At 51.0% G+C, this 13639-nt stretch overlaps 1 protein-coding gene and 1 non-coding gene across 2 annotated transcripts; both read left to right on the forward strand.

The window, feature by feature from the left end:
• The first annotated feature begins 1191 nt into the window (after positions 1 to 1191).
• LOC149995565 (saoe class I histocompatibility antigen, A alpha chain-like) lies at positions 1192 to 4079 on the forward strand. Its single transcript, XM_090259264.1, has 7 exons — positions 1192 to 1283; positions 1501 to 1785; positions 1918 to 2208; positions 2762 to 3037; positions 3135 to 3239; positions 3670 to 3702; positions 3814 to 4079. Exons 1-7 carry the CDS (start codon positions 1220 to 1222, stop codon positions 4077 to 4079), a joined length of 1320 nt encoding a protein of 439 aa, XP_090115390.1. The 5' UTR covers positions 1192 to 1219.
• A 1366-nt stretch (positions 4080 to 5445) lies between these two features.
• Positions 5446 to 5550, forward strand: LOC149995566 (U6 spliceosomal RNA). The gene has a single exon (XR_016507991.1). It is a non-coding gene; the product is annotated as a U6 spliceosomal RNA (small nuclear RNA).
• Positions 5551 to 13639: the final 8089 nt, after the last annotated feature.

Below are 13639 nucleotides of genomic sequence, written 5' to 3' on the forward strand. Positions count from 1 at the left end.
ACAGTGCTCTCCCTGCGTGTGTGTGTGAGGCTGTGCACTTTTCCACGCACGGTCACCAGAATAACAGGTTAAACGCAGACAGATATGAAAGTCCATTGGTCTTCTAATGGTGCTGACAGGTGCTGGGACTTGTAAAAATGTAAAATGTAGCAGATCAACTGTTCTCACTACTTTGTGTATGTAGGAAATAGTTATTTTTCATAAAAAGTTATTTCTGTTTACATGTAGGTTATTAATATTATCCTAAATGAATTATTTTTTCTGTTTTATCCCTTGCATGGTAATTGATAGATACACGTCACACAAAATTACTTCCTAAGACTGTACAGATGATCTGAAACCAAGATGTTAGACTCACTGAATGAAATACCCGCTGGGCCAGAACTCAGGGAGACAGGGAGGCAGAGAGATCTCTGAAGTGTCAATTATGATCTCGGAGCTGAGATAAATCGGACCGGCAAGATTATTGGCCAGTAACGGACGGAGGACTGTGGCTCGCTCTGACCGACAGTGGAGAGCGGGAAGCCTCATCCTCCTTTTATTAGGATTTCAAAAGCTACCAGAACAGGGGGTGAGACATTCCAGCCAACAACAGGAGAATTTTACAAGTGAAAGAATTCTTACACAGTATCATTAATATGTAAAATACGGCCAGGGTAACTCCTGGTTTAGCTAGCACCTGTCAGGGAAGCAAGGCAGACCCACTAATCATCAAGGCCAGCTCCGTTGTAAGACTTTATTAACAAGGAGGCAGACGGAGTACTCAACAGAACCCGCCGTTCCCAGGATTCCACGACTCAGTGGCCACCACGGCCTAGAGCTGAAGGCGGAGACAAGAGTTGCTCATCATCTCCTGGGTCATGGGATGACACCTGGACAGAGGGGCCTGAGAGTGCCCCACCCAGAGACCTGTCTTCCTGCAACAGATCTCCGTGCGGGACGCGGGGTCAGGGCAGCGTCCGGGGCCCCCAGGCCTGGCTCTCAGGGTCTCAGCCAAAGGACCGGGTCTGCGGAGGAGACTCTCATTGTTGGGGTGTCCCCATATCCCCCGGGCTTCCCCTCTGCATCTCACGGGTCTTTCTGCCTGGATACCTATGACGCTCAGGCATCTCTCACTCCCATTGGCTGTCCGGACTCTAAGAAGCCAATCAGCGTCACCGTGGTTTTGTGTATAAAGTCAGAACCCGAATTCCTTCTCCCCAGACGCTCGGGGTGGGTCATGAGGCCCCGACCCCTGCTCCTGCTGCTCTCGGGGGCCCTGGTCCTGACCGAGAGCTGGGCCGGTGAGTGCGCGGTCGGGAGGGAACGGCCTCTGCGGGGCAGGAGCGAGGGGACCCGGCGGGGGCGCGGGACCTGGGAAGGCACGTCTCCAACACCCCGGTCCGGACCCCGGACCCCCTTCTCCCGCCCCCTCCTCTCCGCCACCGCCCCTTTTCCGTCCCCGAGCCCGCTGCCCCTACGGGCGACCGGGACCCAGGACGCGCGTCCTCCCGCCCCCAGGCACCCACACCCTGAGCTATTTCGGCACCTTCGTGTTGGGACCGGGCCGCGGGAAGTCCCGGTACCTCGGCGTCGGCTTCGTGGACGACACGGAGTTCCTGCGCTACGACAGCGGCGCCGCGGGGTCGGGGATGGAGCCGCGCGTGCCGTGGCTGGACCTGCAGCGGATGCAGCAGGCGGACCCCCAGTTCTGGGATGAGTGGACGCGGGCACTCAAGGGCAGACCACACATGTTCCGAGCGAACCTGAACAGGCAGCGCGCGAAGAACCACCAGAGTCAGAACGGTGAGCCACGGGCGCCCTGGTCCTGGGGCGCCCATCCCCGCGGGCCAGCCTGGGTCTCCCCGAGGCTGCGGGACTATGGGTCGGGGGTACACCTGTCCTGGGGGCGGGGCTCAGTGAGCGGGACTCACCTAGGGACGGGGTCAGTGTCGCACACCGTCCAGGAAATGAGTGGCTGCTTCGTGGGCTCGGACCTGCGCCTCCTCCGCGGGTACAGGCAGTACGCCTACAATGGCACCGACCACATCACCCTGAAAGTGGACCTGAGCTCCCGGACCACGGCCGACAGGGCGGTCCAGGTCCCCGTGGGTCGCAGTTTCATGCAGGACTCTGAGGTGAAGATCTGGAGGCTTCAGGTGGAGGAGTTTTGCAACTACTGGCTCCACATCTTCCAGGAGAAGGGGAAGGAGACGCTGCTGCGGGCAGGTACCCAGGCGCGGGCCTCCTCTGTGGGCTGGGGGTGGGGGGGCTTCCCGCAGGGAGAGCTGGAAAAGGGGGTCAGTGTCGGAATCCCCCTCCTGGTGTGGACAGGGAACAGACCCGAGCTCTCCTTATGCTGTGACTCACCCGCGCGCCCCACTTTCTCTGAAGGACAATAAGGGGCCCGTCCTCTCCGTGAAAGAGCGCACGGCGGGTCCCTCACACCCTGCGGCCACTGGGTGACCCCGACGCTCTCCCTCGTTCTCGGACTGAGACCTGGGGGCCTAGCCCCGGCTTTGCGGAGTCATTCAGCCGCCACCTAAGTCTGCGTTCTTCCCTTAGAGCCGGGAGACGCCTAGTCTAGGTTCTCGCCCTGATTCTGGAACTTTCCAAGAAGTGGAAGACTATCCCAGGTGCCTCTGTGCAGGCTGGTGTCTGGGTTGTGCGCTCCCTGCCCCCACCCCAGGTGTCCTGTCCTCGCTCAGGGTGGTCACGTCAGCGCTGCTGGAGGGTCCCATGTCCAACACTAAGTTCCCAAATGTTCTCACCTGCCCCTCAGAGCCCCCAAGGACACACGTGACCCGCCACCCCGTCTCTGACCGTGAGGTCACCCTGAGGTGCTGGGCCGTGGGCTTCTACCCCGCGGAGATCGCCCTGACGTGGCAGCGCGACGGGGAGGACCAGACCCAGGACATGGAGCTGGTGGAGACCAGGCCTGCGGGGGACGGGACCTTCCAGAAGTGGGCGGCCGTGGCGGTGCCCCCTGGGGAGGAGCAGCGATACACGTGCCGTGTGCAGCACGGGGCGCTGCCGGAGCCCCTGACCCTGCGATGGGGTGAGGAGGGGGCGTGGGCACAGCGCCTCGTCTCGGGGCGTCCCTGAGCGGGGTGAGGACTCGGGCCTGAGGCTGGCCTCTCTCCTGCCCCTCACAGAGCCCCCTGCTCAGACCGGCGTCATCATTGCGGGCATCGCTGCTGTCCCGAGTCTCCTTGGGGCGGCGGCCGCCGGAGCTGTGACGTGGAGGAGGAGGTGCTCAGGTGGGCGGGGCGGGCTGCGTGTCCTGTGTCCCTGGGGGTCAAGCCCCGGGGGACTGCGCTGTGCCTGGTCAGTGGCCCGTCACATCCCCGCACGGGCGCATGCCCATCGGCCCTAATCGCTGACACTTACTCTTCAGCGAGGCCCGTGGGACAGTGGAGGACAAATCTGTCACCTGATGACTAGTGACGGGGACTGAGTCCCAGCTGTCACAGGTCAGAGGGGAAGGTCCCTGCTGAGGACAGACGTCCAGACAGGCTGTAGGTCCAGTCTCCACACATGCACTTTCCCCGTGTTTGCTGGTCCTACCCTGGGTGTTCAGTCACAGTTCTGGGAACTTCCCTGCTCTTTAGGGGTACAGGGTTCCTCTAGGGTCACAGGATGCAGCCTTTCCCCTGCCCCCACTTCTCACAGAGCCCTTCCTTCCTACAGGGAGAAGCAAGGAGATCTCCGCCCGGGCTGCCTGTAAGTCTGGGTACAGGGAGGGGCTGTCTGGTACCCCGGGATAGTGGAGGCTGAAGCCTGTTGAGGGCTCACCGCCCCCCCCCCCAGCTCTGCTGTTGTGTTCTCCCCCAGGCAGTGACAGCTTGCAGCACCCCTCTGTGTCCCTGGCAGCTCCTCATGGTGAGACCCTGAGGGCAGGAAGGGGGGGCATTGGGCCTGAGGGGCACAGCTGGGTGTCGAGGACTCTCAGAGTGGGACGCCCTGAGCAGACGGGGGGCTGCGGGAGGATGAGCACCTCTGAGACTGACCTGGCTGTGTTCGCGGTGACTTTCTCTCCCCGCATGACGTCGCTGCTCTGCAGGGGACTTGGTGCTAAAGCTCATTCAAGCTGGGACTGAAGCATCCCTGACCGCTGTCTCTGCAACCGGCATCAGACCATCATGTGAGGAGCTGGTCACCAGGACGCCCTCCCCCAGGGACCTACTTATTAGTAGGGTGTGGGAAATCACTCCTCTGGTTTAAGGAATTGTAGCCCCGGCCTGAGCATCACGAGCCGCCTGCGTCCTGGCCGCGCCTGCCTCTAAGTCTCAACATAAGGCTGCGGAACATGACTGACAACCACTCAGAGGGTTGTCATGGGAACTGGATCAAAGGGCGCTTGTTAAGCTCATGGTGCTTTAGAGCTTGCTCTGCTTTCCTTATCAGCAATGTGGTGTCAGCTACCTCTAGCAGGGAGTGTATGGGACCCTGCACCTGGCCAGAAGGTTTTACAGACCTTGATGCTAATAAATCAGTGTGACTCCCAGATTTTTGTTTTCCATTCAGTGTGACTCCTAGATTTTTGTATTTTACCTGTTACTGTCAAACCTCTGAATGCAATAGACACTTTATGAATTTTGTATCTTGTATGTGTCCTCCTCAATAAAAGGCATGAGGGATGAAGGTTTGGCTGCTGGTCTCCACTAGAGAGGCACTCACTTCCTTCCCCCAGACATAAAGAAATGTCCCGGGTAAAAGTTATTTCATCAGAGATAACACAGTGTCCTGGGTAAGTTTGTTCTCAAACCGCCTTAGGGACTCCGGCTCCGGATTTTCTGTCGGGGTTTACTCCCTTAGCCTTTCCCCTGAAGAGGTATGCCGCAAGGCAGCGGAGGTTTTTTGGAGTCAGAGTTTTCCTTCTCTGATGTGCCCTGACTGCATACTATTTCATTAATCTGGTGGTTTAAATTTTGCTGTTTTCAGATTTTTTTAATAGTCCCAATGCCCAGAAATACCCACAACTGTTAAGCTAGAAACTGGGTTTTTTAATTTGTTTGTTTTTCTCTTACAGTAGACAGCGAATCTTATGTCAGTTCCAGGTGTACAGCACAGTGACTGGACATTTTTATAATTTAAAAAGTGACGCCCCCTGAGAGGTCCAGCACCCACCTGGGCCATCTGTAGTTATTACAATATTATTAACTGTTCCTACGTGGTACTTTGCGTCCCTGGGGCTGTTCTGCAACTGCCAACCTGCACTCCTTAATCCCTCCACCTTTTCTCTCAGTCCCCCAGCCCCTGTCCGATCTGGCAGCAAACAGTCTGTTCTCCGTGTCTATGAGTCTGTTTGTGTTTCGTTTGTTCATCTAGGAAACAGTGTTTTGTTAGAATTCCCGCCGAAAATCTCAACGAGCAGCCAAACTCAAGGGCCAGTGCCTTAGAGCTCAAGTGAGCGTCCCTGGGAATACGAGAAGCTGTATCCAACTGTTTAAAATATCTCACCTCGCGCTCGCTACGGCAGCACATACACTAAAGCTGGAACGACACAGAAGATTTGCATGGGCCATGCACAAGGATGACACACAAATTTGTGAAGAGTTCCATATTTTTACTAAAGAGTCTCTGCTCAGCAGAAGAAAACATCAGCAAGATGAAAAGGGGACCAATCACATGGGAAAACATTTTTGCCAATGATACCTCAGACAAAGGATTGATCTCCAAAATATATAAAGAACTTATATGACTCAGCACCAAGAAGACAGACAGGCCAATTAAAAAATGGGCAAAGGACCTGAACAGACACTTCTCCAAGGAGGACATAGAGAGGGCACAAAGGCATATGAAAGGATGCTCAACATCACTAGCCATCAGAGAGATGCAAATAAAAACCACAATGAGATACCACCTCACACCTGTCAGAATGGCCATCATCAACAAATCAACAAACAACAAGTGCTGGTGGGGATGCAGAGAAAAGGGAACCCTAATGCATTGTTGGTGGGAATGCAGACTGGTGCAGCCACTGTGGGAAACAGTATGGAATTTCCTGAAAAAAACTAAAATGGGACTGCCTTATGACCCAGCAGTTCCACTGCTAGGATTACACCCAAAGAACCCTGAAGCACCAATTCAAAAGAACTTATGCACCCCTATGTTTATAACAGCGCTATTTACAATAGACAAGTGCTGGAAACAGCCTAAGTGCCCATCAGTGGGTGAGTGGATAAAAAAACCCAGTGGTACATTTACACAATGGAGTACTATGCGGCAGAAAGAAAGAAGGAACTCCTGCCATTTGTGACAACATGGATGGAAGTAGAGAGAATTATGCTTCATAAAATAAGCCAGGCAGCGAAAGAAAAAATACCGTATGATATCACCTGATACAGGAGACTAATGAACAACACAAACAAATGAAAAAAATTGAGCAAAGAACAGAGTAACTGTTATGGAGGGGGAGAGGAGTAAGTAGGGGAAGGGTTTAGTAAAGGAACTAATATAAATAACCCTCCTTTACCTCTAAAAATTAAGTCTTGTTTTTAAGTTGTTTTTTGTATTATACATGGCATTTTTAAGCTATTTTTTTAGCTATTTTCAGTGGGAAGATTTGTCCATACACTCAGCTGAGTTTTTCATGAAGGGGATTTCTAAGGCAAAATGGTTCATCCTAAAGGACAAGGTTAGAATCTGAACCTTAAATCGCGATCTAAGGATGATCCGTGAGAAGGCTTATGAGTGCAGGACTTTCAATGGAACTTGTTCTTTGAAAACATGACTCCTGCACATGCAAGAGAATTCGAAAGGCTCTCACGAACACACAAAACGAAATAGGTCACACAGTCCCCTTGCTTCTTCAGTCACTGAAGTCCTGTATCCACAAAATGTCACCGTGAGTCACTTCTGATTTCTCATCCCAGGAAAATATGTCCGTGCATTAACGGGTGCTGTTATGTCTGTAAGAGAAGCTCAGGCCAGAGACTGGGAGAACACATTTGCAAACCACTTGTGTTAGACGATGCATAAGAATCCTCCAACTCAACAAATAACGCAATAAAAATAGATCAAAATTCCAGACTCTTCACCAAAGGATTTATGCCAGCCCTGGCCAGGTAGCTCAGCTGGTTGGAGCATCATCCCATGCACCAAAAGGTTGTGGGTTCAATCCCTGGTCAGAGCACAGACGTAGGTTTAGTGTACAATCCTTGGTCCAGGCACCCACAGGAGAAAACTAATCTATGTTTCTCTCGAACATCATTATTTCTCTCTCTCCCTTCCCTGCTCTCTGAAAGCAATGGGAAAAAAAGGTGTTCTCGGGTGAAGACCAAAAAAAAAAAAAAAGGAAAAAAAAGGAAAGGAAAGTTTATTTTAAGGACGTGGCACTGTAAGGGACAGATAAAAGTGACACTCAAACCCGTAAGAAATGGTTAGCAGCAAAAGAGTAATGTAATCTTGAACAACTGTAATTTAGAAATAGAGGGAGTGGAGACATAAACAGTCAGAGTTAACCAAGTATGAGGGTCACCGATCATGGAATATTTATCACTTGGGAATTATGCAAGATTAATGAGTTAAGGAAGCTTACTTATGAGTTAATTACTACCCTTAGCTGGTTTAGTCAGTCGCATAGATTGTAACTCCCGAGTATCCAGTAGGAAAAAATGGAGAAGGGGTGGGGGAGGAAGGGGGGTGGTTTACTCACATTAGGATAAAAACGTCCAACTCAGTTCTGGTGGCGCACACCCTTTGATCTGGCTGCGCCCAGAGCTGCAGATCTGTGAGTAAACAAACGCCTCATTTACTGCTGAAGTCCTGTGTCCCGGTGTTTTCTTGTGAATGTTTCCCACAGTTTGGGGGCTTGTCCTTGATCCTCCGCCTGTGTGCGGGAAGGGCTCTGAGCCAAGGCGGGGAGACGCGTCCTACCCGCTTTTGAGTGGCTCACTTGTCCCAGCGCCCACCTCCCTCACAGTGTCTGGAAACAACCCGAGACTTCTTGTTGGGACAGCGGTGGATCGACGCAGGGGGAAACAAAGGCAAGCACCGCGGCAACCAGGCAACCTCGTGCACACGGGACAAGGTACGAAAATTAAACTTAAGTACCGCCTCGGTGGTTGGGCAGCCTCAGGAAGCTGATTGTGTGTGTGAGGCTGAGACGTGTCTCAAGACACGAAGTGAGTGCCGAGTCCCGATCTGCGGTTCTGTTCTCCCGTGAGGGAAACAGCTGGAGACGGACAAAGTGAATCTCGGGGTGTGAGCAATGAGTCTCTGTAAGCGGGGTTGGGTACACGGGGCGTGCGCAGAGATTCTCCGGTACAGGGGGAGTGAGCTCACTGGGTTTTCATCTAATAAGTCTCTGGCAGAGGAGGTTGAGAACACAACCGGATTCAGCCACAGGAAGCAGCTGAGGATGGGAAATGGAAATTCTAGGCCCAGGGAAAATAAAAGGGGTGGGTCCAAGGAAGGCCCCGCAGACAGTCCACCCAACAGTCCATTAGGGAGAATGTTAGAGCACTGGGGAGAGGACCCCCGGACCAAAAGTAAGGAAAAACAGACAAGGGTAAAATATTGTTGTCTCATCTGGCCAAAGGAACCCATTAAGGGGCAGTCTGTTCTCTGGCCCCAATTTGGGTTTGATGACTGTTGGGTTTGTCAACCCTGATCTTATATGTGAGTGATCAGTCCTCAGCTCCTAAGGAAGCAAAGGAATATGCTCTCTGCTGGTTACTACCAACCAGTAACTCCAAGGTCTCCTCCCTGTAAACAAAAAAGAAGATAAAGCCTGGGACCCTCTGTTCTGTCTCCCACCACCTTACGGCCTTGACCAGCCGGTGGCCAACTGGGCAGAGGCACCGTGGATGGACAGTACAGACAGATCAGGCCAGGGACACCTAGCAGGTACCCCACCAGTACCCACCCCCATGACACCTACGGTGTTAGTGGGAACTTATTCTAGATGAAGAAAGGAATTAGAACAATGTAAGCAAGACCTAAAGAACTTCCACATTCCCTCAGAGCAGCCGATGTTTCCCCTCAGGGAGGTCCCCAAAGGTCCACGGCAAATTGGACATGTCACTGCTCCTTTAACCAGCACTGAAGTCAGAAATTTCAAGCATGAGGTGAAGTGCTTGATAGAGGACCCCCTTGGACTGGCAGAACAGCTAGGCCAGTTCCTTGGACCCTGCATATACACCTGGACAGAATTAATGTCTATTCTATATACCCTTTACAGTGGAGAAGAGGGGAATGAGCAGACGGGCTGCTTTGAGGAAATGGAAAGAGAACACCCTCCTGGTCCGGGAGTTGTCCCGGCTGAACAGAAGTTCCCCAGTGTAGATCCTGAGTGGGATCATTATAGGTCAGCAGACAGGACTCAGATGAGAGACCTGAGGATGATGATGACATCAGGGGAATTAGAGTCTGTCTCTAGAACACAGAATGTCTCTAAGGCATTCTAGATACAGCAAGAAAGAGATGAGACTCCATCTGTGTTCCTACAGAGGCTCAGGGACCAGATGAGAAAGTATTCTGGCCTAGATCCAGAGGACGCTGTAGGGCAGGGACTCCTAAAGGTCACCTTTGTAATGAAAAGCTGGCCAGATATTAGTAAGAAATTCCAGAAGGTAGATGGGTGGAATGAAAGAATGATAGAGGAGCTCCTCGGGGAAGCTCAGAAAGTGTGCGTCAGAAGAGAGGAGGAGAAGCAGAAGCAGAAGGCCCGGATCATGATCTCAACTATTGAGAAAGTCATCCAGGGGAAGCAAGGACTAGAAACACTGAACAGAAGGGGGCACCAGAGGCCCAAACAAGGGAAGCCACCGACCTGCAATGGGAAAAGAAAGTCTTTTATGCCTGGGAATTGTTACAGGTGTGGGAAACCAGCCATATCAGGCGGGAGTGTCTTGACCTCCAGAAAGAGACAAATCTTACAAAACTCATGACTTTTGATGAGGAGTAGGGGTGTCTGGAGCCCTTTTTAAGCAGGTCCCACCAAGAGCCCTTGATAAACTTAAAGGTGGGACCTCATAAGGAAGAAACTACATTTTTAATGAATACCAGGGCAGCCAGATTATCTTTAACTTTTTGACCCCAAGGAATAGACTTCTCTGAGGAAAACATATTAGTGTCAGGGGTAAAAGGGCAGGGATTTCAAGTGACAGTTTTCCAGCAAATGCTACTACAGTTAGGAGAACTAATTAAGGAGTCTCTACTATACGTCCTTGAGGCTGGAATAAATTTATTAGGTTGAGACTTAATTCTCAGTCTCGGCCTAGACCTCAGGATAGAAAAGGGACAAATTAAGGTCAAGATACATCTCTTACCTGAAGCAGAAGAATAGCAGATTGACTCTACAGTGCGGGCTAATAAAGGAAATCAAGAGGGGCTGAATATTGCTCCATTTGAAACTAAACTACAGAAACTGGGGGAAACTGCCTGCACATGCCAGTACCCCATTTCCAATGAGGAAAGAAATGGCTTACAGCTTGTTATTCCTAAGCTCCTGCAGGATGGGCTTCTGGAGCCATGTATGTCTCCCTATAATACCCTCATCCTACCCATCAAGAAATCTGAAGGCAGCTACTGGCTGGTCCAGGACCTAAGAGCCATAAACCAACTCGTCTGGACCTGACATCCTGTCATCCCTAACCCTTACACCCTCCTTGGTAAAATCCCCTATGAACATAAGTGGTTTAGTGTAATAGATCTCAAAGATGCATTTTGGGCTTCCCCCCTCGCTCTAAAAAGCAGATACTTGTTTGCCTTTGGATGGGATGATCCATCCATGGAAAGGAAACAGCAATATCACTGGACAGTCCTGCCCCAGGACTTTACAGAAGCTCCAAATCTGTTTGGCCAAGCTCTTGAAGAAATCCTTAAAGAATTCCTTCCTGTGGGACACACTCAGTTACTGCAATATGTGGATGACTTACTCCTCTCTGGTCCTGATCAAGAGGAAGTGAGACTCTCTACTATTTCTCTTCTAAACTTCTTAGGCCAGAAGGGATTGAGTGTGTCTAAGGAGAAACTGCAATTTGTAGAACAGGAGGTAAAATACTTAGGCCATCTCATAAGTGCAGGAGAGAGGAAAATCAGCCCTGAGAGGATAGCTTCCATTACTACTCCTCTCCTACCTAGGGCTAACGGTGTATTGCAGGCTCTGGACACAGTCATATGCTCAGAAAATCAGACTACTGCATTCAAAATGGTTAGAACAAAAACCAGATCCTCTTCAGTGGATTACTGAGGATAAATACGGTTAATCAGCTAAAACAAGCTGTAGTAACTGCCCCAGTTTTAGCCCTTCCTTCCTTAGAGAAAGCTTTTTGCCTCTTTGTCATGGTGGATCAGGGCACAGCACTCGGGGTTCTGGCTCAGGAGTGGGCTGGAAAGAAACAACCTGTTGCCTATCTCTCCAAACTCCTTGATCCAGTTTCTCAAGAGTGGCCAGAGTGTATCCAGACAGTGGCCACTACAGCTTTGTTAGTAGAACAAAGCAGGAAATTAACATTTGGGGGGCCTCTCACTGTAATGTCCCCTCATCAAGTCAGAGCAATTCTAAACCAGAAGGCAGAGTGGTGGTTAACCGACTCCAGGATTCTTAAGTATGAGGCCATCTTCCTAGAAAAGTATGATTTTTTTCTCTCTCAAAGCCCAAATTTGAACCCTGCTGGCTTCCTTTTTGGGCAGGAGAAGAGGGTGTTACAGAAACAGGGGAGTCCAAAAATCCCCAGAGTTTGCTGCTGGGGGATGGGGAGAAGGAAGCAGCTTTCAGAATGTCTCCACATGCCTGAGGCTGGTGGCCAATGTGTTTCTTATGCAAAATGGCTTTAATGCATCCAAAGCCTCAGGTAGACGGGAGGAGTCTTGAACCAGGGGACGGTATGGAAAAGGCACACAGAGCCTACGTAAGATTCTGTGAATGGTCAGAATTGTTTGCAATGCCCACTGCGTCAGAGGACGCAGTCAGGGATATATAAGCAACTGCGGACATTTTTAGCTCTCTCTCTCGCGCGCGCGCGCGCTCGTGTGCTCCCTCCACGTGGCTTGGTGAAGGGGCCTTCTCCATGTGGCTTGGAGAAGGGGTCTCCAGGCTGCTTTAAGAGGCTCTCGCCATGCAGTTTTGAGAAGGAGAGAATATCCACGTGGTTTGCAGGAAGAAGGCAGTTTGCAAGGAGGCTGAGAATCCAGGTGGTTCTGCATTGAGAGCTGGAGGGCACCACAGCACAGAAAGGACCTCCCCAATCAGATTTAATGATTGGCAGCTGCTGGTAAAGCTGAACTGTGTTTGCAAAGTAGGGAAACGGTTTCTCTGACTTTCCTAAAACTAGCCTGGTTTGGAAGGGGGGGAGGCAAGGATATGTGTTTGTGGGTGTTTTAAAGAGCATAAGACTTAATAACAGAAATCCGCAAATAACTAAATCTATATAACTGTTAAATAAACAATTCTTTTTCTTTTCACCAAACTCTGGTATTGAGAGTTATAATTTTGGCGGCGGGCAATCGGGCCCCTAACTAAAGAGCCCGTGGGTTTGTTTTCAATTGGAGCAGCCCAGGGGTTCTGTAACAATTTGGCGACCCAGATGGGACGTTAATAATTGCCCGTGGCAGGTCGACCCCCTGGGGAGACACCTTCTGAGGGCGCCGACCGCCTAAGCACGCCAGTGTGGTGAAAAGAAAATAGAACTGAGAAGGGATTAGAGAAGTAAGATTGTTTGCTAAAACTTATTTCTGAAGTATTTCTGAAATAATGGCATCGTGGATACTAGATTTGTTTGTCTGATTAGGAGAATTCCTGGAAGTAAAAGAATTATTGATGCCGGAGTGGTATATATGTTTTCTAGTCCTTGGGATTTTTTTGGTCATAGCCATTAGCATGTATGTCTGGGTTAATAAAAGCAGTTCTGGGCAAGTCCCTGATGGCAGCCCACTGGAGAGAATTTTGGAAAATTGGGATATGTACTGTCCTTATCCTATGACTAAGAAAATATTAATTTATTACTGTAACACTGTTTGGCCTGAGTATGTTCTCGGTGGTAAGAAAAGGTGGCCTGTGAATGGTTCTCTGAATTACCATGTGATTAATCAATTAAAGGGATACTGTCTGCAATCGGGAAATTGGGAAGATGTTCATTATCTAAATGCATTTGTAGAGTTGCATAATAAGACCTTAGCAGAAATGGAGGCCCAAATAATGGTGCAGAGGAAAAAGGAGATCTCAAAACCTTTTCCTGAGAGTCAAACGCCGGAAGAAAGGGAAAATGAGGAAGTAGCCCTCTTTAACTCTCTAAATCCGCCAAACCAGGCACAGGTGGGGGCGGTTCAGGAGGCCGGAGCTTCCCGGGCAGTGGCTCCACCCCCTCTGCAGGTGGCCCAGGCTTCCAGGGCGGCGGTTCCTGTGGCGGCCGCAGCTCCTGCAATGCCAGTGGCGACGGCACAGCGCCCTCTGCAGGTGGAGGCTGCTTCCACCACACCACCTCCAGAGATGGGAGTGGCTTCCGCGGGGCCCGCCCCTTTGCAAACTCAAGGGACTTCTCTCGCGCCACCCTTTTTGGAGCCGGCCTCTGAAGTGACTCCACTCTTACAGGAGGAGGAGCAGGTCTCCCCCGCCAGAACCCGCCAAGGAACTCAATATAGTCAGGGGGCCTCACAATTCGGAGCAAGCCAATTCCCTCTACGCCAGTACCCAATAGGTGGAATAAATCAG

This window comes from Furipterus horrens, unplaced genomic scaffold, assembly GCF_987537825.1.
Source record: "Furipterus horrens unplaced genomic scaffold, mFurHor1.1.pri manual_scaffold_13, whole genome shotgun sequence".
In the NCBI taxonomy this organism is placed as follows: Eukaryota; Metazoa; Chordata; class Mammalia; order Chiroptera; family Furipteridae; genus Furipterus; species Furipterus horrens.

Bases quoted from the DNA above. Each gene is read 5' to 3' on its own strand.
- LOC149995565 (XM_090259264.1), top strand. From the start codon at position 1,220: ATGAGGCCCCGACCCCTGCTCCTGCTGCTCTCGGGGGCCCTGGTCCTG. The intron at 1,284-1,500 runs GTGAGTGCGCGG...TCCCGCCCCCAG, and splicing joins CCTGACCGAGAGCTGGGCCG to GCACCCACACCCTGAGCTAT. The intron at 3,240-3,669 runs GTGGGCGGGGCG...TCCTTCCTACAG, and splicing joins GTGGAGGAGGAGGTGCTCAG to GGAGAAGCAAGGAGATCTCC.